General features: G+C 39.0%; 1 protein-coding gene across 5 annotated transcripts in view; it reads right to left on the reverse strand.

Annotated features, from left to right (window-relative positions):
- The window catches only part of Dscam3 (Down syndrome cell adhesion molecule 3), a 184,747-nt gene that overhangs the window by 92,895 nt on the left and 68,715 nt on the right, over positions 1-23,137 (reverse strand). For all 5 annotated transcript variants that reach the window (XR_006882619.2, XM_046621079.2, XM_046621075.2 and 2 more), the window contains exon 3: positions 22,064-22,147. Coding sequence is in view for 4 of the 5 variants with exons in the window: in XM_046621079.2 (XP_046477035.1) it covers positions 22,064-22,103 (40 nt within the window). In the remaining variant the exon portion in view is untranslated. The remainder of the gene's footprint in view (positions 1-22,063; positions 22,148-23,137) is intronic.

The raw sequence follows: 23,137 nt of genomic DNA on the forward strand, positions 1-23,137 counted from the left end.
TCGACTTCAACGTTCATTTTACTCATTGGATCGTATAATAATCATTCGCTGTTCAAATATAAATGCGCATAGAATACACATGCGGTGTCTATATTTACCCGGGTTAAAGGACTATCGAGAATTAGGTAATCAACCGGGTCATTCGGCTGCAACAGTCAGCAAAATTCGTGAATTACGAAGTGTTACAAATGTTGGTGTTCTTTCCTTGTTTCTTCCAGTGCGAGAAATTAAGCAGAGAAAATGATAGAAAACCCGATTTTTGAGCGTGTTTTTTGTAGTCAGGAAGTCGAAGAACTTGTTGGTTTTTTCCACGATTTTCACGATGTGAGTTTAAATGTAAACATTGATTCTTGTCAGACCAAAAATCTTCAAAGTCTTGAACTAATTAGATGAGAAAATATCTTCATCGTGGGACCGATTTTAAAATAATCGAGTAAAAAAATTAAGGTTCGAAATTTTTATTCATGAATCTCTGAAAATGTGGAGGCACGAAGACGTTTCTATGTTCGTTACAAACGCCTGGGAAAGTGAAAAATATGTTGATCAAGTTGTGAATAATAAAGTCGAAATTTGTTTGCAAATTGGTACAGAATGCCTCATGAATAATATATCTGTAAAATTGTGCGAATTCACATTTGCAAGGTTATAGAGAATACAGTCCAACTTGGAAATTGTGTTTTCATATAGTTAGTGAATACTCTAGTTTATAAGCATACAACTAAGAAATTACATTGCAAAATGTGGCTAACTTATTATTGTCGAATTATCATGCGTTCATTTTTTTCCCGTCCCTCATACTACTAATACTAATTTGACGGTTTTCGACTTGTTTCATAACTTGCAACGTCAATCAAATCCAGGTTAATCGAATAATATTACTTTTCTTTAGAAAACAATTTCTACCTTATTCGAAAATTTGGAAAATAACCGTGATAAAAGGCGTGTTACGCATCAGCCAACGGCGTTGAACTAAGACGTGAAGTCGGGGTGCGTGTGGGGAGCTTTAAAGCTCTTGAAAAAGGCTGCGAGGGAGGCCTTAAAGCAGAAATTACATTCAGCGTCATAGCTCCAAGTTAACTGCGAATCCAAACGTCAAGGGTCAAATTTTGATTGGGAATTATGAGCTCGTATGGGACGTAGCTCGTACTTTTTTGCCGTTTGTCGTGTCATTTTATTCACCGACGACGGCTGATTTCTTTTCAAGACTCGCAAAGAGCCAGTCATGACTGAATTTTGAATAAAAAAATTTTTGCCATACATTTAGGCCATGATAAAAAGACCCGTGTTTCGGTGTTTTTTCAAATGTGCATTTTCTGTGAAAAAAAAAAAAAAAAAAATAATTAAAAACTTGTATTTCAAACGAGAAATTCCACCCTCTTACAGACAGGAGTTAAAATTGAGGTAATAAAGCGAATAATTAGGGAATTGTTTTTGATTTGTTTGGAAACAATTTTGGGGGTGAATGATAAAAATTCGTCCGAGCCCTAAATAAGGACCACCCTATTTTAGAGTCATATATTCTTCAATATCCGGGTTTACTTTGGGTGTTGAATTTTTGTAAAAATATGAGGCAGTTGAGAAAAAATGATACGCAACGTTTTGAGATCATTCTTATGAAATTAGAACGTTTTTTTTACAGAGAATCCGCACTTTCGGTATTTATCTTGTTGCCAAAAAGTGGCCATTCACTGAAACGCCGACACAGGGGTCTCTTTATTTTGTTTCAAATGTGTATAAACAAAATTTTGTTGAAGCCGGTCAATCCTGTTTCGCGATTTCTGATCCGTCTCGAAAGATAAGACGACGCTAATTCTGCATCTCTGCAACATGCGGATTGCGCGATTCCCTCTGACAATGAGCACCACTGGCACGCGACTCGACGTATTCAGTGCGGAAATAAATTTGAGGTGAAAAAGACTCGACGACTCTTTTGACGGGGAAATATAATTGCCACGAAAATAAACAATTACGAAACTCCATCCAGCCCTCTCTCTCTCTCTCTTCCTCTCTCTCTCTAATTTATTTTCTCTCTCTGCATTATACTTATTCTTTGCGTTTCTAATTGTGAGAAGAAGAAAATTCACGCAATAATTCAAGCCTCGCAATTTCACTCCCGCTAGCCATCAGAGATTTCACTCCATATCCTTCGAGAGGACCGGAATGCTTGGAACAGTTTTTACGGGTGAAGAAAATTGCTTCAGATCTGTTAATTACGCTTCATTCGTTCTTCAAGGATTCAATGTCCTTTTTTTTAACAACGACAACGATTTTTATTTGATGCGTCAGAGCAATTTTTACGACAGCAATTTTCATTTCATGGGTTGCAGGCATAAACAAGTTAGAGTGTTCAAAGAGAGCAAAAAATACTAACACGTTTCACATTTATTTTATAAGAATTCTAGCATTAAAGTCATTGACAGAAATTTTTTGGCGACATGACCGAACGTTTGTACCGATCGTTATCAACATACTGGTTCAGATTTCATAGTAATTTAATTTTTTTATGCTTTGTCACTGAAACTTCTGATAAACGAAGATCGGAATTGAGAATGCCAGTTTTCACGAACATTACATAGAAAAATAGTTTGCCTCCTGTAAAAACTTTCACAGATTGTTTTCACTTAATTCACTTACTTAAAAACAAATCTTGTTTTAAAGGCTGAAAAAAAGCGTGAAATTTCATCTTTCCGTGCGCTGCAATTTTGTTCCTGCAACAGCTTTATAAATCCATTAGATATTCATAACATAGATGACGGGAATCTTTGCAAAATAAAGACTCAATCGACATTGTTTAAGTTTAAAAAAATTCACTCGAAGTAAAGCTTATGCTATCTTATGAGCTAAAATAGTTTTAAAAAAAGCAAAGTAATGAAACATTGATGTATAAATGAAATAAAATTATGTAAATCGGAACAACGTATTTTTTGTTGCATAAGATGTCATCAGGGATTTTTGTAAGACGCGTGACGAGGGAAAGAGGCTGCGTGGTATATCGTTATACATCTCGAACGCGATGAAAGAATCCCATTTTGCGAGAAATCGAACGGAATCAGGAAAGCGTATAAAAATAAAATGAGGCAACCCATCGTGCGTTATCCCACAACTTCGGTAGCTCATATGCTTTTAGGGTTCTAAGCTGATTCCATATTGAAAAAAAATATTCCAAGAATCCATCACTCGATCCGCTATGTCGACTTTTGAAATAACGCGTTAATAATTTTCTGACCGCGCTCTCTTCCATCAAGTATCAATTGAAGCTCTTGTACCATATTTCAGAATCTTTCTTAATTTTTCTCTTTTTTCCATTACTAGGAATTATTTTTTACCATTTTAATAATACTTGAAAAATTTCGAAAGCTCTGTGTGTAAGTTTAATAGTAATATCGATCTTGAATAACTTTTTCTCTTCGACATTGAAATTAAAAAGTGCATTTATTATTCGATGTAATGTTCAGTAAATTTGTTGCGTTAAAGACAATAGTACAAGTATTTTGTAGACAGGAAATAAAAGATTGTCACTTTAGTTTTATGCGAATAGAAATAAACAATCTGATTTTCGATCTTTGGGAAAAATACAGTATAAATTTCAACACGTGGAAAAAGCAAGAAAGAGGAATAATTTTTGAAAAATAGAAGCACGTCCGGTTCCAGATGCTATAAAATATTTTCAAACCCTAAAAATGATCGAAATTCGTATTCTGAAAATGTGATTCAAGGAATTGCATTGTCGAAGGATCGTGTCAAGTCGGGGCGATGAATCCTCGTATTTGTTAACAAAACCGAAGAGACATCTTTCTGACATCAGTTCCTCGCCTCAAGAAGGCTGCCAAAAACGAGAAGAAAAAACACGCGAATGACGGCAGTGCTAATTTCGAACTTTCCTCCTAGCCGTGCGACGCGTTTACCTGCCGCGACTGGTTGAAAATAATTCTTAATTACTTTTTCAGTTGCAATTATCAGCTCGAAGCGAAGTTTACGAGTTAAGTTTTCACGACGCGAACTGCTGTTAAACACGCAACTCTGTTTGCTGGAGCTGGAGCGACGGGGTTGGAAAAGCCACGAAGAGTAGTCGGGAAACTCGCTGAAAATTCACCATGAGATGGACAGGGGATGCTTGTTAAAATACCCGTACATCCCTTATATCTCGCCTTTCGTTTCATTACTCCAGCCGTGTTTTCCACTCACCTGAATATTTTCTGAACTTTGCCAAGACGCGATCCCTTGGACATTTCAAATTGGGGCAACTTATTAGTTTATTTCTTTTTCTTTTCTTTTTTTTTTTCTTGTCATGCTGGAACAAGGTTCAAGCATTAGTTCTTGTACGAAAAATTCCCCGAAAGTATAAAATTTTAGCTCATGACTGATAAGGGAACCGCACCGGGTGTTTGACTCTATTCTTGATGAAACTGTGCAGGGTTATAGAGTGGGTCAGACATTCGATCCGTATATTTTGTTTTGGTGAAAGCAACTTCTGAAAATTGCAAGCTTTTTCGTTTTTCGATCGTAACTCATGAACGGTGCAAGTTAAAGAAAAAGGTTTCAATGGTAAAATCATTGTAAAATTTTTGAAAATTACGCATTATTTATTGAAAAAATGAGTTTCTTCGATCACAACTATCTGTGATATTTTTGCACGTGACTAAGTATAAAGCACTTAGCTTGAAGTAAAAGTATTTTAATTTTGGGAGGATTTTAGGTTCAGCAAAAAAATTGTAATGTACAGACCTTCTTCCGGTGAATATCCAACAAATACAATTTTCCTCAGCGCATTTATGCAAAGATTATACTGTACCTACGCGTTGCACACCGAGAGAAATTTTTCGTTTCAGTTGTAACACAGTTCTTAACTATCTTGATTTGAAATTTAAAAATATACTTTTCCGTACAAAATGAATATAAATATTTTTTTTTTTTAGCTGTAACCAGAATATCCAGTATTTTTTACTATTTTGTCGCGAGTATTGATAACGCGATATTGGCACAGTAATAAATTGACGTTAAGCCCATATCAGTGATTAAAAAAAATTTAGTAAATCGAATGCTAACAGAAAAAAAGTATACAGTCCTGAAAATTCTGGTTCCAGAAAAACTGTGACTCGTACCTAATTTCATAACAATTTAAAAAATATAAAAGTAGTCGTTTCAACGATACGCATTTGGCTTAAATTTAACTGTCACCGTGAAAAAAAAAATGACATTTCTCTCAGCGTGCATTTGATCGTAACTATTCCGCGCCACCCTGAAAGCGACCCGATTCGATTTCACCCCTAAAAATTGAGAAAGCACGGTTTTCAGTCATCGGTGTGACCCACCTTGCGTCAGGCTCCATTTTTGATGGAACAAAGCGCGACGGGGGAATAATTTAGTACATAAAGAGCGAAGGGCGGCGTTGTGCAAGGGGAGGCGGATAGGCGCGTGACCCTGCACCCAGCGCGTACATAATACACGGGAATCTGGAGTGTGTATCACACAGATAAGAGATATATAAGGTAGATATTCCCGGAACGGTGAGACGTCGATGGCACTATACATATTGACAAGACACTCGAGACCGTCACCCCGACCTCCCCTTATCTTCGGCATCGCGTGGGTGGCTAGCCGTTGAAGTGGGTGGTGCGAGAGGCTGCTCGCTCCAAGGGTCGCCTTGAAAAATACCTTTCATTTCCGGTAGGCGAGGATGCGTATAGAAAATTTTTAGGGTGGTTTCGAGTTACGGGTGACCTACGATTTTTACCAAAAATACATTAGGGACTGCGTGAGAAAAACGTCCAAGTTCTGTTGCTCGTCTCATATCATTTTTACTTCTTTTTGTCTCAAGTAATTCAAAATTTTTGTTTTTCTCCGGTTTTCCAATTTTTTATTCGGACGAATTTATGCTTGAAACGATCAGCGTAGTCACTTTTGAACAACTAAAACGGGCCGAAGTCGATTTGTGTCTTAAATGAAGTTCATTTTGGTGACAAGAAATTTTTGTAACTAACTTTTCGTCGTTGGGAATTTTCCACGTATCGATGGTTCGATGGAACTCGTGAATAATTTTTTTCAGAAAAACAATCCTTATCGTATGAATGCGGCGGATTGAAAAAAAATATTGACAGTTATTTGCAAAGTGGTAAAAAAAAAATTCTTATTTGAAAATATGGGTGATTGATCATGATTCAGCGGATATTTTGTTCTCAAATTCCGATATTAAAAAAATGAGGAATGGCTCGCCGAAGTTAACGAGATGTAGAAAGGATGATGCGGACGAACGGTTTGCAAAAATACTTTCAAAACTACTTAAGGTTTCTTTTCCAAAAAACTCTTCAACACTCTTGTGCAGCATCGATAGCAAAATAATTCTACGTGGTTTAAAAAATAAACTTCGATTGTTTTATTCCGTATAAAATAATTATCATAATTTGAGAATTATTGTGACTTAAATCTGAACAAATCAAAAAATCAAAAATAATCGTATCAAATTAGGAGAAAACAAAAGCGCTTATTATCTTTCATTTTCGTCTATATTTTCACGCGAAATGGACGGTGAGTTGAGGTAAGCATTTTTCTACGTGTTATTTCAATGTAAAAGCAAAGCCTCGAAAGCGAAACCTCTAAATCTCATCCGATCGAGCTCAAATTTTCAGGGAATTTGTTTTTCATCATAAACAACAATTTCATGAGGAAGTACCACTGAAATAAAAATATTTTCTTGCGTGAACAACCCTAGCGTATATACATGTAGTATAAATAATATAATTGTAAGTATGAAACACTGTCAACGAAACCATACAATTTCGCCTCCTGAAACTAATCTTGAAATATTTATCTCGCAATCACATGTATCTTTGAAGAAATAGAACAGCTACTGCAATCTGAAGCGGAGAAAACTCTTCGTCAAAGAATAAGGAGGAACCGGCTGCGTTTTATATGACTTACGAGCAGTGTGAATTCACCGTTCCTGTACAACCGGAAGTGGGTGATCAATTACGTGTATATCCTGACCTCTAACCGGCTTGCAGTTTCACTCGAGGGCTCGCGTTTCTCGAGGAATACTGCTTGATAAATGGGGTTTTAAAATGAGAAAGAGAAGGAAAATAAAAAAAAAAAAAAAAATAAAAAACTGAGCGAGTGGAACCGGGATAAGGAACGCGGGTTCGACAGGGGCGAAGAGACGAGGGTCCTCTGAACGAACTGGCTGCCAGTCGAGCCTCGACAATACGAACGCATTTAATAAACAATGGCACTCTAAACAATAGCGGGGGAGGCGGAGTTCGATGAATGAGACAATACATCGGGACACAATACTAATAACCTATTTGCAATTCAGATTCGAATCGGCGATAAAATCGCAATCATTTCGCACTCGAATGAACCGCTTCGCCTCGCGTCGCCGACCATACGGACATTATTTTTTTTTTTTTTGACATCCCTCAGAAATCTTGGGTGTCACTGAGCACTGCTGAAAGGACGCCTACGCGCGGAGAAAAATATTGTTCGCCGGAGCAAGTTATTTTTTTCAAATCCCGTTGTTCAATTCGAAGCGAAAATGTGAAGCTGAAAGCGATCAAGGCTTAATTGGTTTGATTTGAAAAAAGGGTGAGAAATCAACTTTTTCATACATGTGAAGTATATTTTCAACGATTTTCGCATGGATATGGTTAATGAATCGTACTACTGAAAGAAAAAACTGAGTAATTTTTGTTGAATGAAAAAGAGTTTATCCAGACAAGATGATGATTGTAATTGAATAAAAATTTGATCAGCAGAGGATGGCAATTTTTTTTATCATTAGAAATTTTATTGAATCTGAATATACTTTTCTTCGAGCGAAGAACTGAGAGTTTTGAATATTGTTGGAATTATTATAAGATGAGGTAGAAGTAACTCGGTAACTGTTTAACAGAACAATAGTTGTCAAAACTACATTTTTTGCTGTGACACAAAGTCTGCTTAAGTCTGACTTACTACGTTTTTTAGTAAAACAAGGCCTCAAAACATATTTATTGTCGCTCCGAAATATCAAATTATCGCGTAATTAATTACAAAAATAAAAATAGAGTCCAATTGGCCATAATCTAAAAAATAATTAAAAGTACAAAACTCATTTTCACTTTGTACCAAGAAGGGTACTTTTTGGTTACGGACAAAATAGTTGAAGAATCAAAACTTCATCCGGACGGGAGAAAATATTTTCTTCAATTCGGAATCGGAATCCTGCAGAAAAGCACGTCTCTGCTTCTTTCCCGATAACGCTGCAAACACGCCGCCGCGTCAGCTGGAATTCGAAGCTCTGCACATGACTCGAAGGTCTTCATTAGCCAGACCGGTCAACCACGGTTTGCAAATTCCTCGCCTTCCGGACCCACGCAGCCTCCGCGTTTCCGGCGAACCGCGACGTGGAACTTGCAGCAAATTCGGCACGTGGTGTGAGTAGAAAAGCGCCATTCGCGACTTCGGGTGGGGGTGAAAATATGGAAAGATCTAAAAATCGAAGGGCCACAATATCGAGTTTTTGAAAATGCGAAAACTTGATGTATAAAATTTAAAAATGTTAAAACTCGAAGTATGGAGAAGTGATTTGAAAGGACAGAACACGGAATGCCAAATTTTTTGTACTCGAACTTTCTTCACTTTAAAATTTTACGAATAAAATTTTCGTATTTATGAAAATTCGATATTCTTGTTTTTCCATCAATCAGCAATTGTAGTTTTTTACCCCTACCCGCGGTTACGCGGATGAATTGTCGTGGGTAAAATTGGAAGACGATAAACGGAGAAAATGGAAATGGATTCTTTACCTCGTTTCACATTTAAACGCCTTCGGCCATCACGAGGGGTGGGTAATGAAAATTATACGGTGGCTGTTTTTCGAAGACGCGACGTACCGTTGCCGTAAAAATCGTCGAAATAAAACGCTTTCAACGGGCATTCAAGTACTGAAGTGGAAGTGCTTGGAGGACGAGAAGACAATGTAATACGTGTTTGTAGCCCGCTGCCCGATTCCACTGTTTACTGCTTATACCCCGGGCTATTCCCTTCTATTTTCCACACACACACTCTCTCTCTCTCTCTCTCTCTCTCTTTCTTTTCACAAAACCATAATGTTCCGTTTCAGATTCTGCTGTTCGAAGCTTCATTGAAAATTTTGTTCTCGAGAGCGACGAAAAAATCTAACAACGAAATTTTTTCTTCATATGCTTTGAAGCGTTTTGAAATTCTCTTGGGATTTTTTTTTTTTTTTTTTCTGAACATGATACTTCTCGATATGTGTAGCGTATGCTTTTACGGTGAAATAGATTTCGTGTTTCGGATAAGAAGATATAAAATTGATGAAATCGAGAGAAAAGATTTTTCCACTATTAATTTTGATGATAATTTCATCTTTCTCAAGTTGTCAAAAAATTTGTGCACTTTATTTGGGCTTTCTGGCTTTTCTTTGGTTCCAAAGACCTCAATTACATAGCTTACAGCTTCTCAGAGTTGTAAAATTACGAGAAATGCGACAGGTTTCCGAAACTCGGAATTATGGAATTTAGTGCCGTAAGTTGAAAACAAACATTCGATGATTTATCTTAATTGACGAACGGAACTTTAACTGTCTTCTGTGTTTATTAGGCTAAGTTTTTAAAATTAAATATTACGTCAATACTCCAGACGCAGGTCTTCTAATTTTATCCATATTAAACAGATTTAAAATACTTTGATATTTAGTCAATTTATTAAACATGAGTAATCCACTCAGGGATTCATTTCTTGTTATGAAATAAATTATTTATGATAAGTGAATAGTAATTTACTACAAACAACACATTTTTGTTAAAAAAAAAAGGCTCACACACTACCAATAAGCAGAAATAGATTTTTCATTTGCGGCTGGCATGAAATAAAAAAGCTTTTATCGGACAGTTTGTATGTATTTTTCATCTGTATCGAAAACTTGTCTCATGATGAAAACTAAAATTTATTCCTCTTGAATAAATTATTTAATGAGTTGATATTCAAATAAACCTCCTTACTCGGTATTTACATGTGACGTGAACTTCTCTTCTGACTCGAATTAAGGACCCTGGAAGTTTAAATAAGATCAAAGAGCAACTTGGAAACTTGACCGATTTGTTAACATCTACATATAAACTGGCGCCAATTTAATTGCTGATGAATCAATAAACTCGAACGAGCTTCAATAGCACTAAACTTCAATTTTGTTGTTAACATAAAAATGTACACGTAAAAAAATTATTCATTGGTATGTGAATTTGTTATAAAACTTTTTAAACGTAATTAAAAAATCCGTACCTTTTGTCATTAAAAAATCATTCGAATAGTGGAAAATAGTTAACATGATGATTCATAGGATTTATACAAGTATGATTTTTTTTCACGGCTTGATTGCGTTTCACTTATGTTGAAAGAAAATTGACTGGACCAGACACTACCTTTTACAGAGCAAAATTTTTGCGAGTAAAATACTTAAATCTGTATTTTCTGATATTTGTCTGAATTTTATGTCTAGGAATGAAGGTTTTCAGTTCCACGTATATGGAAGATGGAATTGTATATTGCGTTTGGTCCACGATATTTTTGAAACTCTGAATTAAGAATCAAAGCGTGGATTCCGGAATTACGAAAGCGGAAAGAGATCGGCGAGATTCTTTTGCTGCTCGTGAATCGTTATATTCGAATTGAGGGAGAAGACGTACAAGTTGAATTGAAGGTAGCACGAATAAGTCGCTCCCCGAATTCCAGGATCAGGGGGATCAAGATTTTTTCACCAACGGCAAAAAAAAAAAAATTCGCGACACCACCTTGCGGAGCGTATAATCTTCCCTCGTATTGCCGAAATAAGATCAAGATGGACAAAGAAAATTGAGGTATACGCGATGCGGAGAGCCCGAAATTGAAGTAGGTTAGAGATCAGGGAGGTGAAAAAGAAAAGGAGGGAAATAACGAAAGCACCGAATGCTGTGGAGTGGAAAATACAAAGGGAAATACCATTGACGAGCTTTTGCGGCAATCGTCGCGCCACGCATAACTTGCTCGAACCAATTAATACGAAGTCAGAGTTGTCTGAGTCAATAACATGCCGGTTTCGTATCGTTCGTGCTTATGCATCGATCTTCTTTTTGAAAGCTGGAGGTTCGCATCCGGAGTGAAGGGAAGACTAAATCATTGAACACGGAGTCAAGCTGTAATATTAAATCCTGAAATAAAGCTGCCAGAATTGACACAATAAAATGAGCTTTCTCGCATGAAAAAAGATTTAGATTTATGCAGACGGATACTCTTACGGTTTCCTTCGACTTCGCATATTTTCATCTTGCAAGCTGCTTCGCATAAGCACATATTTACTTCCTCGCAATTATCAGCAGCGCTTTCAATGGCACTTTCACTTCTTGAGTTTCCTCATTAACTTTGATGACTGTATAATCTTGATAGATCGAATATTTTCAACGGCAAAGGAATTACTCATTCGCAGAGTTTAATCACGGTGGAAATCAACCACAATTCATTGAATTCGGATTAACGGTATGCTTTTGACTTTGAATAGTGGTACAAAAATATCGTTTAAGTAAGAGATTGTCGGTTTCGAAGTTTTCAAAAACTTGAATAACTGCTGGTCATAGATTTAGAACTTGTATTTTTCTGTCTTCGTTGTTTCGAAACTTTTTGTTCCGACTGTATGCCCTGTGCATCGTTAAAGTTTCGGTTATGAGAAGATTAAACGGTAATTTTTCCTTGTACAAATAAAATTTCTTTCAACATGAGTTGTTATTTCACTTTCATATTTATACAATAATTGCGAGTGTTATCGTGATGCATATTATTATAATTACCGTGAGTATAAGCTCTCAATCATCAATCACTCGAGTTTATTTTGAATATTCTGTTAGTTCCTTATAGGTATGTAATGAATCTATTATGGAAAGTGAATTACTAATTAATAATGAACCAGCTGACATTTGGATGAGCCAATTGAATATTTCGAGTTTTTAAAATTTTCGGGTAATAGAGAGATCTTCAGTGGACAATTATCAGTTTTAATTATTGGAACATCATATCGATTATCATACTATAATTCAAATTGAGAAGAAATCTTTGGGTGCAATGGAGGTCAAAATTCCGAAAGATCAAAAACTCGGCTGCTCGAAAACCCAAAATTTTCGAGATACAAATTTTAGAATAACGAACGATCAGCGCACCGAAGTTGAGATTTTCGACAAATCACCCAGTAGAATAATTGTTTTTCCGAAAGTTCATTCAATCGAATGCTTTCTTAACCGAAAAAGTATTTTCCGAATGTCCACGGCACAGAATGCGGAGATACAGAAAAATGAGAGTCCCGAAATGAAACATTGAGAGCAGCTAATACTTCGAACACCATTCTGTCTTTAGGGGGAAATTTCGACATTTCGAGTCTTTGATCAGTCGTTACTGATAAATTCCGATTCGTAGATTTTCGACAAAAGCACGAGTCTGACATTTGAAAAGGCAACTTTTTGTCTCTTCGGTATTTTCGCAATTCAATATTTTGCCCTTCGTAATTTTGACCATTCTCAGAAAGAATGTCGATATGAATTTATTTCTACATTTTTCCCTTCTCAATTCTTATTTTTCCACTGCTCATCTTTTCAAACTTATGATCTTTCTACGTTTTTAACTATCGATAATTTGATAGTCAGGATTTTTCGCAATTTCGTACCCCACCCAAATCCTAACGTGCTTCTGGAACGAATGAGATGAACTTTACTCCTCAAGCAAACGAAGGGAGTAGGTTCGAAGCCATAAAAGAAAAAAAAAAAAAAATGGCGTACCATCGCATTAATCCACTGCAAACACATCATACACCTGCAGTAACTCCGATGAAAGTTGGGGTACAAAATGGATTCTTCCCGTGTGGATCACAAAGCCGTTTCCGCAGGCTATGCGAGTCAAGAGCCTTTGCTCCCTGGTACAACTCGCTAATTAAATAAAATCCCCCTTTGTTGCCGGATGCTTGTGGGTGTCGGCCGGAGGGCCTATCGCGTCAGAAGTACTGCAGTCTGTCCATCTTTCCTTCACCGACTTCTGTTCAGTTTCAAGACCCCGCGAGGTGTTGAACTGTGTTCAAAAGTCAATGACGCTCGGGTGAAACGTCAGTACGTATCCGAGACCGGATTTTCTGCCTCATTTCGAATTTATCGCGGCTTGAGAAATAGGCAGTGAATATAATATTTAAGGTGGAACAAAGTGAACCAGGTTCACCAGCTTCGCGAGAATTTTTTATTTTTCTCGAGCTCTGAAACCAAGCTTGCAACTGATACGTGATGCCATTCAATATTCGTCGTCGAGGTGATACGCGAAATCCGCATGTCACTGTCGACATTTTTTATCCCTCTAATGTTACTTTTTGAAAATGGAATTTCAATTAACCCTGATCCATAGTGCCGCTGACAGGGTTTTATATTAATTTTGATTTAGCACTCTTCATTTTCATAGCCCTCGGCTATTGATCGTACCTGACGCCCATTCATCTCCAGCACTGCCCGTCCCGATGCTGTATATTGTACGTTATACATGCCGACTTGTCACTGTATCCATAAACGCGTATCCCCGGTCGGTTGTTACGATACCGACCGGGGATCTAGATCACCAGACTTGGCCCGTCGAAGCACCGCGAGTATTCATCTCTCGCTGCAAATCATCGCTTCATGAACACGGATGAACAGTTAGCGGTGCGAATTGAATCGGAGTATCGTAACCATGCTGGTGAAATTTCTAGGGGCCCGTAACCATGGCGTGATGTTGCTGAAAAACAGCCATCTTCTGATCCTTCGGTCAGTTTCAAATACCCCGATACTCGATTCGGAAACACTGTGAATGAACAAAATTTTAAACATTTTCCCCGAAGACTACGAACACATTGCTGTTACAAACTCAATTCTATCCCGTTATATGCAGATGGATTTTGCGTCGCTTTTCCAGCCGTATAACGCTTTAAATTGTTATTAGACCAATAAATTTAACGATTCGGGAAATAAATCGTCGCAACATGTCTACTCGGATTGTTTTCCCGTATACCGAGCACTGAAGCCGTAAGAACGGGAATGGTGTACAACCGGAGACCGTTAATAATTGCTCATGGAATGCCAAAACAGTGAAATTACAAGCATTCCGGAATGCGGTGAGACGCTTCTGGAACTTCTGAAACTTGTTAGAAATCTTCCTTCAAACTTACCGTTGAAGTATGCGAAACACTTTGTCCGCCACGTCAGCAGAGTGAGGAGAAAAAATTGGATGATAAGTTTCTGCAGCGACGTGCTTGCAGCCCTTCCGATACGGTAAACCTTAATTCGTTCGTGGTTCGAGATATTTGTTGACTAATCTCAAACGTAATTGGCAATTTAGTACTCTCGTTAATTCCACGTCATTCCGTTTTATCCGTTTCCAATTTCGACGCCACATCGATTTGCTTTCATGTTATATAAAAATTGCAACATGAAATGCCGAATCGGTAGATCTGTCTACCACAGTATCTTGAATCGTCGAATTATCACAATACTTCTTCCAGACTTCGGCCGATGCTTTCGATTGCGATTCTTTCGCGTTGCGACATCCAGCATTGGAAGGTGAAATTCCTACGAGGCGGGTTATTATGGATCGGGGTTAATCTCGGCTGGCAATGTTACACCGTGACATCTACAATTATTAGCGTAGAATTGGCGAATCGCATAGATCATCCGACGGTTTCAGTTTGCCGGTACTCCCGGAGTTTGGAGGCTGGGTCGAAGCTGCGGATTTGGTTGGGTCGGGTTGGTCTGGGTTCCGGGGATTAGGTCCGCTCGCGGATCCGTCAGACTGCGACGCGGTAAGCGGATTATATCGGTATACGATGCGACCGATCCATCGTTCGATAGAGAAGCAGCATCCCGGCCCGTCGAGCATGGACGATGGCGAGTGCCGCAGACCGAGCTTCCGGAAAATTGAAGGGAAACAGGCCACGGCTTCCCGGCACTCGGGCTTTTAGCGATTCCAAGTCCATCTGTAACATTGCGCCCAGCCGTCAGCCAGGCACAGAGGAGAGACGGACTTGAATGAGTCTGAATGCGGGGAATGAGACGGAGATGAGAAGGAGCGAACCAGAGAGACGACATTGCGCTTGACGTTAATGAGATGGTGAGATGGGAAGAACCTCCGAGGATGAATAACGGTCTGCTCGTGTGATGCACTCTACCTGGGAATGGATCGGAATGTGCAGTCTGACTGCAGCGGCTCGATGAACCGACGTTCGAGCTGGAACGTATATCTACGCAAATATGTATTTGCCTACTTACGTCACTTGGTAACAGACGACAGTGACAATCGATACCTATAGCTACATACATCGGGACGTGAAATATTGATGGAGTGAATTGTGCATGCGGAATACGTCGAAGCTTCTGCAATATGCAAGAGAGTTACAATCAGTGATATGAATGTCCACTCGCTGCGGATGGTTGGTGTCTCTCATACGTGGCGTTTCATACGGCTTCGGAAACAAGCTGTCCCGATCGGAGCGAATTCCATGGCTAAGAAAAATTATTCAACCCAGTTGGGATGATTGTAAGAAATAACAATAATTTCATCGTTTCATATCCGCCGAGTCGCCAGATATTAAAGTTGAACCCTAAATTTATTAGTTATGTATGATCATTGAAAGTTATCTTCAAAAGACGACGGTTGCTACCAATACGTACAAGACACGCTTTCTCATTGAACGACATCAGATTCTCTCACTTCTCGTCATGTCTAAACAAGTACTTTTGACCAATACAGCTCGATCCGATTAAAGTTAAGGCCCCACTCAGAACCGTTAATTTCGATTAATTCCCCGTCAGCAAGCCAAAGCTCTAGCGATTGACCCAAATGTATCCGATTCAATTCCAATCGGGTTTTATCGGTTTCGACAAGTTTTTACCGGGATGTTCAATACAGCAATTGATCGCGTTTTGCGACGCTTTCTTCCTCAGTTGCTGCGGAACAATTGCCAAGTCAAAGTCCAAGGCCTTGAATATCTTCCGAATACCATTAATTACAGGGGAACGTATAGCTTGACGTAAATGATTCTTTCAATGTATTGAAAAATATAAGTAAACCATTGAACAAGACTTAATCCTACAATACTCGTAGAGTGTTTTGAAATGAAATATTTTCCACCTTGCCTCCGGCTGAATAAAACATACCGAAATCGAACAAAGAATTGCATGTTACGTGGTAAAGTGCACTCCTGATGTGGAAGGATCGGTTACTCTCATGTTCACCTTTGCTTACGGTAAGACTTGTCTTGCATGAAATTTTCACAAGTAGTGGATTGGAGTTTATCAAAATTCCGAGCATAAATATTCTCTTCTCATCTTTCCATTTCTCCGACTATGGATTATTCTACAAGGTACGTGAAGCTGTTTTATGGACCGTCGCAACGATATATCAGCTTGAAATATCAATCGCTCGAGGCTTCTAGATGTCGAAATAAAATAAGGGTACAAACGAACACGGTACAATATGATTTGTCCCCTATTGCCCAATCTTGACGAAATGAAGGCTTGACTTCGAGGTTTAGGGATCCAACATGATACACTTTTGGATTCAAGCATACGGAATACAATTAAAGCTGAAAAATCTCAAAATAACGTAGACTCGTTTAACAATTGTCTATCTATAGAGATAGAAGTTAGTAGGTTGTACTTCTAGATTGAAACACACACACTGAGAGAAATTGACATACACTTACAGATACAGGAGATCAAGGCTGAAAACGTAGGTATGAGCATTGCTAAAAAGACTAGTAATTTTATCCCTTTTACCTATGATTATGACTGAAATAATCTTTGTCTGCGAAGTTCGGGCTCGTTAGTCTTGATATTTCTGACAGACATTCCGAAGAAACCAAAATGTCGACAACCAGAAAACCATAATCGGAATTAACCCTCCATCATAGAACTGTCTTAAAATTTTCCGGCACGGCTTAAAACTTGCGTGCAAAATTGAATTTCATTTGAAAAAATGACGTCATAGAGAGCATACGGCGTAACTCTCCGGGCTTTGGATACGCTTCCGACGCACGTGCTAAGCTGACCTGAACTCCAGGCACGCGGAGCAGCACAGAGCACGTACAAACCGATGGCATAACCCAGGACGACGTTGGTTCGTCTGTGCGTAGAGATGATGGATTAGATTGGAGCTGGCGTATGATGGATGCGGGAGGATGAAAATATGAATCAAAATACGGAGGCAAACATGCCCGGAACGATAAGTAAACTCATGACTACCAAGCAACTCCCGTGTGCTGGGAATCGATTGCCGCTCGTGAATATGTGAAAAATTCATTCGGCGCGATGTACGCATAACCTGGAATGGACTAGACTACGGGTGCTTTTGAATTGCTGCATGTATGTGAAAAGCGTGGCTAATCTATTTCCCATACCCGCATCGCACCCCCGCCAAACACGTGTCATCGCTTCGCGTACCGCGATGCCAATGACGATTTGAAAGAGTTTGACCTCACCTACGTCATATCTGACGTAGCATTCCCAGCCGGCGTTGCCCGAATCGCAAAAATATCCCTTTTTCAGAGCGAGTGAGATAACGGACATTGATCACGTTGAAAAGGATATCCGGTTTTCCCTGACCGCTTCGCAAACCCTCGATATATTGTCGACGCATAAATTTCGCATTGTTCGCTGGGTACCGTTTCGTGTTGGTTTTTTGTTCGAACATCCTATCCCGCTACAAATTTATTGTTTGCTCTTCAGAATGCTGACTCTTACTCTTTGAATCCTTCTAAAGTGATCGACGATCCTTTAGAAGGTAAACAACCACGTTATAATATCCTATAAGAATCAAATGTATCGGAGACATTCTATGTTGACGGTGAAAATTTGCCGTTGACTCAACAACCTCAAACTCTACAATGGTTCACCATGTTCGATAAAGACGTACGTTCCTCTTTCTCAAACACTCCGGTTTCGCATTTGGCCAATCATCAATTCCCTGTCTCAACACTGGTAATCAGTTACAGTGCTGATTTCTCGATGAATCTTAGATGTATGTTTTACAATTGCAAGACACTTGGGGTCTGTCTGACAGCGCGGAGAGCTCAGCCGAGGCGTTCAGACGACCGGCTAGACACGAAACCGGGTAAGTGCGATGTAATTAAGAGATGAGCCTGGCAGTGTGGAACTCGATTCGTCGTGTATATACACCTTGTAATACAGGATGCGTGTATAAATAACATATCGAGCCGGCAGCGGAGTTGCACGGCTTTCGCACCACGCGAGTGTATTTCGACAACCACGCTCGGCACTTCACCGTGCGGAGTGTCGGCAAAGTGCTTCTGATCGATTACATGTCATCCATGGCTCACCCTGGGTTCGACGTTTCCCTTGCAAACCGTACCTTCCTCCTCCACCACCTCCCTTGCGTTGTGGTGTAGGTACAGCACTTCCCTGGTTGCCCATATACGGCCATCTACATGTCAGCCGCTATCTTCGTCTCTTCTGGATGTCATCAACAGAACCCAGATTTCATACCTGTTCCTCGGTGCTCTGGGTACACTTTGAGGAATTTTTTAAATCGTTGCGGGAAGCGTAAAATCAGGTCTTGAATGGTCATTGGTGAGCTGCTGTTTGATCAGCCTGGTATTCTGTCTTCGAGTAGTTGGACTGTTCATTTTCTCACGAAGTCACTGGGGGACTTTTTTTCTTGATAAATCTGGAGTGAATTTTTCAAAGAAATTTATCGCTATTGAAATAAAGTCAGACACGACAATTGATTACTAATCATTGTCTGTCGTATTCTACACTAATTGTTAGACTTGATTCTCGACCAACTTTGAAAATCACGCAGGCCTTTACAAGCCACCATTTATTTTTCCTTATCATTCGGTGTGGCAAATTTACAAACGGAATCGTCAACGTTCTACCGCTTCTCGAATTTTATCACGAAAATAAAACTTGTAAAGAGTGACACTATTGCCAATTATTACCAATTAATTCAGCGTACGATGTAGTCAAATGATTTACGCATTAAGCCTCGAATAATTTAGGGTTCACAATCACATGGCTTTCAGAATACATAACTAAATACAAAAGTCTCTACATGATTGAGAAAAAATCAATACACGATTAATCAAACATACGTTCAAAAACTGTTTACTTATCAATAATTACTATAACATCTATTGTTGATACTAATTTACCCATTTACATTAGATCTCCGACAGTAAGCCACATTATCAGAGAAAATTATCTTACCTATTCATCGGCAGAGATATGCAAGATTTAAGCGATATACCATTTATTCTCCGTTCGTATATCTTTCTCTCTCACTCTCTCGTTGCCTCGTATTTTGTAATCCCTGAAGCCGATTGGAGCGACGGCTTCGAGCTGAAGGGGTGCGGGGGGTGGGGGGAGGAGGGAGGGATGTGGAGGCTGATAGGATTGGGAAAATCAGGAACAATTCCTTGGTACGTTGCCAGCAGTAGCAATCGCGAAAATTTCCTCGATTGGCCTAATCATCGGAGAAGGGACTTGAGGAATTTTGTATTCCCAAATCTCTCGAATAACTGGATGCTGCATTCAGACAGTTGCCGATGCACGTTCACTGCATACGGTACACAAGTACAACGAAAGTCTAGCTGTAGAATTGTTCATAGCCAGGGAAGCTAACAAAAACTTTTTCGATAATTGTTCAATCTCAAAGATAAACGAGTTCTCCAAATTTATTGCATGTATTGTTCAAACTGGATATTTTGGAGCGTTAGCAGTCTGCATTAAGAAAGTTCGTAAGTTGCATAAAACTTCAATATTTTTATTGATTTTATAACGACATAATCGCACGAACTAATCAATTTAAATGAAATTCGGAACATCGGTTTGCCTTTACTTAACTCAGAACTGTAAATATTTTCAATATAATCAACTGACCATCAGCCGTTCGCGTGTTGTTTGCAAAAATGATAATTGTCGAGCCCAAGATTTTAGTTTTCTCAAATAACAGGGGCAGTCAAAACATTTTCTCTGCTTCATACTGAATTTCATCCTAGAAACAGTCGAACTGTGTAATTTTCCAATTAGTTGCAGTAACGGCGTCAATATCATCGACACGCAACGGTATTTCATTTTCATCCGAAGCCGCAGATATTCGACCGAATGCTATTAGTCTTATTAACCCTCCCTATTACCCGCCTCTACACCACGCAATGCACCTCCCGCTATCCCATCGTTGCCAATTTTGCTAGTGTATCCAAAATCGAACTTGGCAACTGTCCATTTCCGGCTTATACACGGCGACTGAATGTTCACCGCATCTAGCGGTCGGCTACCGTTCAAAGCGGCTGTTTACTTCTGCTCTTCGATATGATGAACCTTTTTAATCAGTCGATTTCGTTGACTGGCCATTTGTATAATAGGCACACTGTAACAAATATGGTGTTAAAATTCGCCAGTATGCAGACTGCTATAGAACAATTTTCATGATCAATTCGGAAACCTTGGCATCGGATAGTGTTGGATTGACATCGCATGACCCGAAATTGACATGAGACAGTGTTAAATAGTCATCAGATATTATTAAACCGATATCGGATAGTAGCCATTAACATCACAGATAGTGTTAAATTGACACGAAATTATAGTCCGCAGAAGCTCACACCGACATATTTTCTTACGTTGTAATTTACCCGATGGTGCGAAAAGATTTGAAAAGTATAAATCTTAGGTATCGCCGGACGTTGGAGATGAAACACTGGACCTAATCACGTGACGACGACGATGTTCGTGTTGATGGTAGAAAAGCAATTATGTTAAATTAATGTTTGTCCTCGGGTGTTTCGGATCGCAATACTGACGTCAATGAGTCGGCCGGTTCGAGAGGCGTCGGTAAATAGAAGCGTCTGTCCCTTAACCCTCGAGGGTGAGGCCAGAGGAGTCGGGGTGTTCAGTTCAAGGCGAACCGGTTCGATGGCTGTAATCTGGCCCCATGAATCCACCGCTGTTTGCATTCTAATTGTAAGTATGTACGTCGAGCCGATATAGTTCGGACCGAGGGCTGCGTTTACACCAGCCGGCACTATCCGATAGCTTTGGGACATGATCATCGACGTCTATAAATCGATGGATTCACATTTGATGTGGCGAAACGGTCAGGGTGGCTCCTAGTCCGGGTTATCGCGGCATTTGCTATTCTGCGCAAATGAATCCGAAAGCTCGGCATTTCCACGTCTGTCTTTTCACCGAATAACGAAACGCGGTAATTGATTAAATATTTTCAATTACTTACACGGTAAAAATACGCCTCGGGCAACGGATGTTTGTTGATTAATTAACGCTCAGTCAGTTACCCCGGGGAAAAGTTCGTCGAGATTTAAATTCGGTGCATCGGATCTTCGTCGCGTACCCCGAATATGTGTACCTACGTGATAATTAATCTGAACTTTTGACAATTTTGGGGATTTTGTTTAAATTTCAGAAATTTTTGAGACTTTATTGTGTGTTTTCAGAAATTCTGAAAGCTCGGTTAAATTACAACCAAATATTTCGTAAGCTTAAAAAATGCTCTCGATTTTGCTGGTTTTGAAAAAAATTTCAAAAACTTAAAATGCATCAAAGGCTTTTAAAATATTTTGAGAACTCTAGTTTTTGAACCTTACCAAAATCTTACGACATCTGTTGCACAAATTTGAGCTTTTGAATCCCATTTAAAATCTGTTAAAATGCTATTCATATCGTGGTTCCTGAAATTATGAGAAATAATTGAATTTGCATGTAATATTTATAAACCCCCTGCAAGAATGATGCCGTTCAGTTAATTACTGTTCTCACGACATGTGGTGCAAACTACTTTCCGAAGTTTACAGTGTACCATTAACTGACATCAAAGTGAATTGATACTTCCTATATTCTGGAACTTCCTATCCTGCTAATTGCAGGATTACTGTATCAAACTCTCGGTAAAGTCGGCATGCGTCGGTTTATGCGTCACTGCATTCAAATTGCTATATTTACATTCAGAATTGCTTGTAAATCAGAAATGGCCCTCATAATCTAACGTTGATTCGTGTCCTTACCTGACAGTAAAAGAAGAAAAGGCAGCAGATCAAACTCCATGCCAGTAGTCCAGACTCTATGTTCAACACATGCCTAGAAGTCTCCTGTAACCAAAAACCAAAAAGGTACGTTCAGTGTGATTCCCTTAAAGTTCAAGTTCCCAGCTTCCGAACAAAAGTAGTTTCTGATACACATATTTATTCTACTATATTTTCGCGGCTCACTTTACGACATTTGCTCGTTTCCATAAACTGCGAACTACCTACTCAATTCTGTTTTGTTTTACGGTCCTATTTTTCTCATCACAGCAGCCACTCCGACCAAAGTCGGAGTAATCAGGGCACGAATTTTAGTCTCTAACAAGCGTCTAAAACCACGTTTATTTTAAGCAGTGGATACGTGTAGCCGGGCACTGCAAGAGATCTAGTTCGGCAATAATGGACAGTGGGAATAATATCGGGTAGGTTCTACTAATAGCTGGTCCTGGCTGAGCTGCCAGATATTTTATTGCGAATAATGGAGCATAAAATAAACGGAATTTAGTATAATCCTTTCCGTGCAGGGTCTCGTTAAATTCAATATCACGGAAAACCCGATTTTTAGTTCAAAATTAGCAGTAAATTACACATCCACATGAAGTAATTTCCTAGAATCCAACCTCAGAAATATAAAATCCGACGTAACTAATGGACCCGTATTACGTACAAAAAGCGTAAGAATTAAAGAAATGTTCAAACTTCGATGAATATTGATCGTCTTAATTTTACCGAGTTCCTGTGATTTCAAAGTTGTGTTTAAAAATGGGAACTACAACATGGCGAGTTTCATATACAGTCAACGAAGATTCAAATTTTAGTACAAGAACACAATATTCTTATAACTTCGCATTCATCTTTGCCGTTACAATGCAATATTTTTTATCACTCGCTGCTTAAGTAGCAATCAGTACTGTCTTTTATTCTCACGACTAGAATAATGAAAAATTTCGCCTTATACCAATTGGTTATAAAAACATCGTATGCCACTTGCTCCGAACCCAAAAACCTTTGGTTTCTGCCCTGTCGAACTTACATGTCTGGAACACAACTCTCCTG

The sequence above is a fragment of the Neodiprion pinetum genome, chromosome 4 (genome assembly GCF_021155775.2).
Source record: "Neodiprion pinetum isolate iyNeoPine1 chromosome 4, iyNeoPine1.2, whole genome shotgun sequence".
In the NCBI taxonomy this organism is placed as follows: Eukaryota; Metazoa; Arthropoda; class Insecta; order Hymenoptera; family Diprionidae; genus Neodiprion; species Neodiprion pinetum.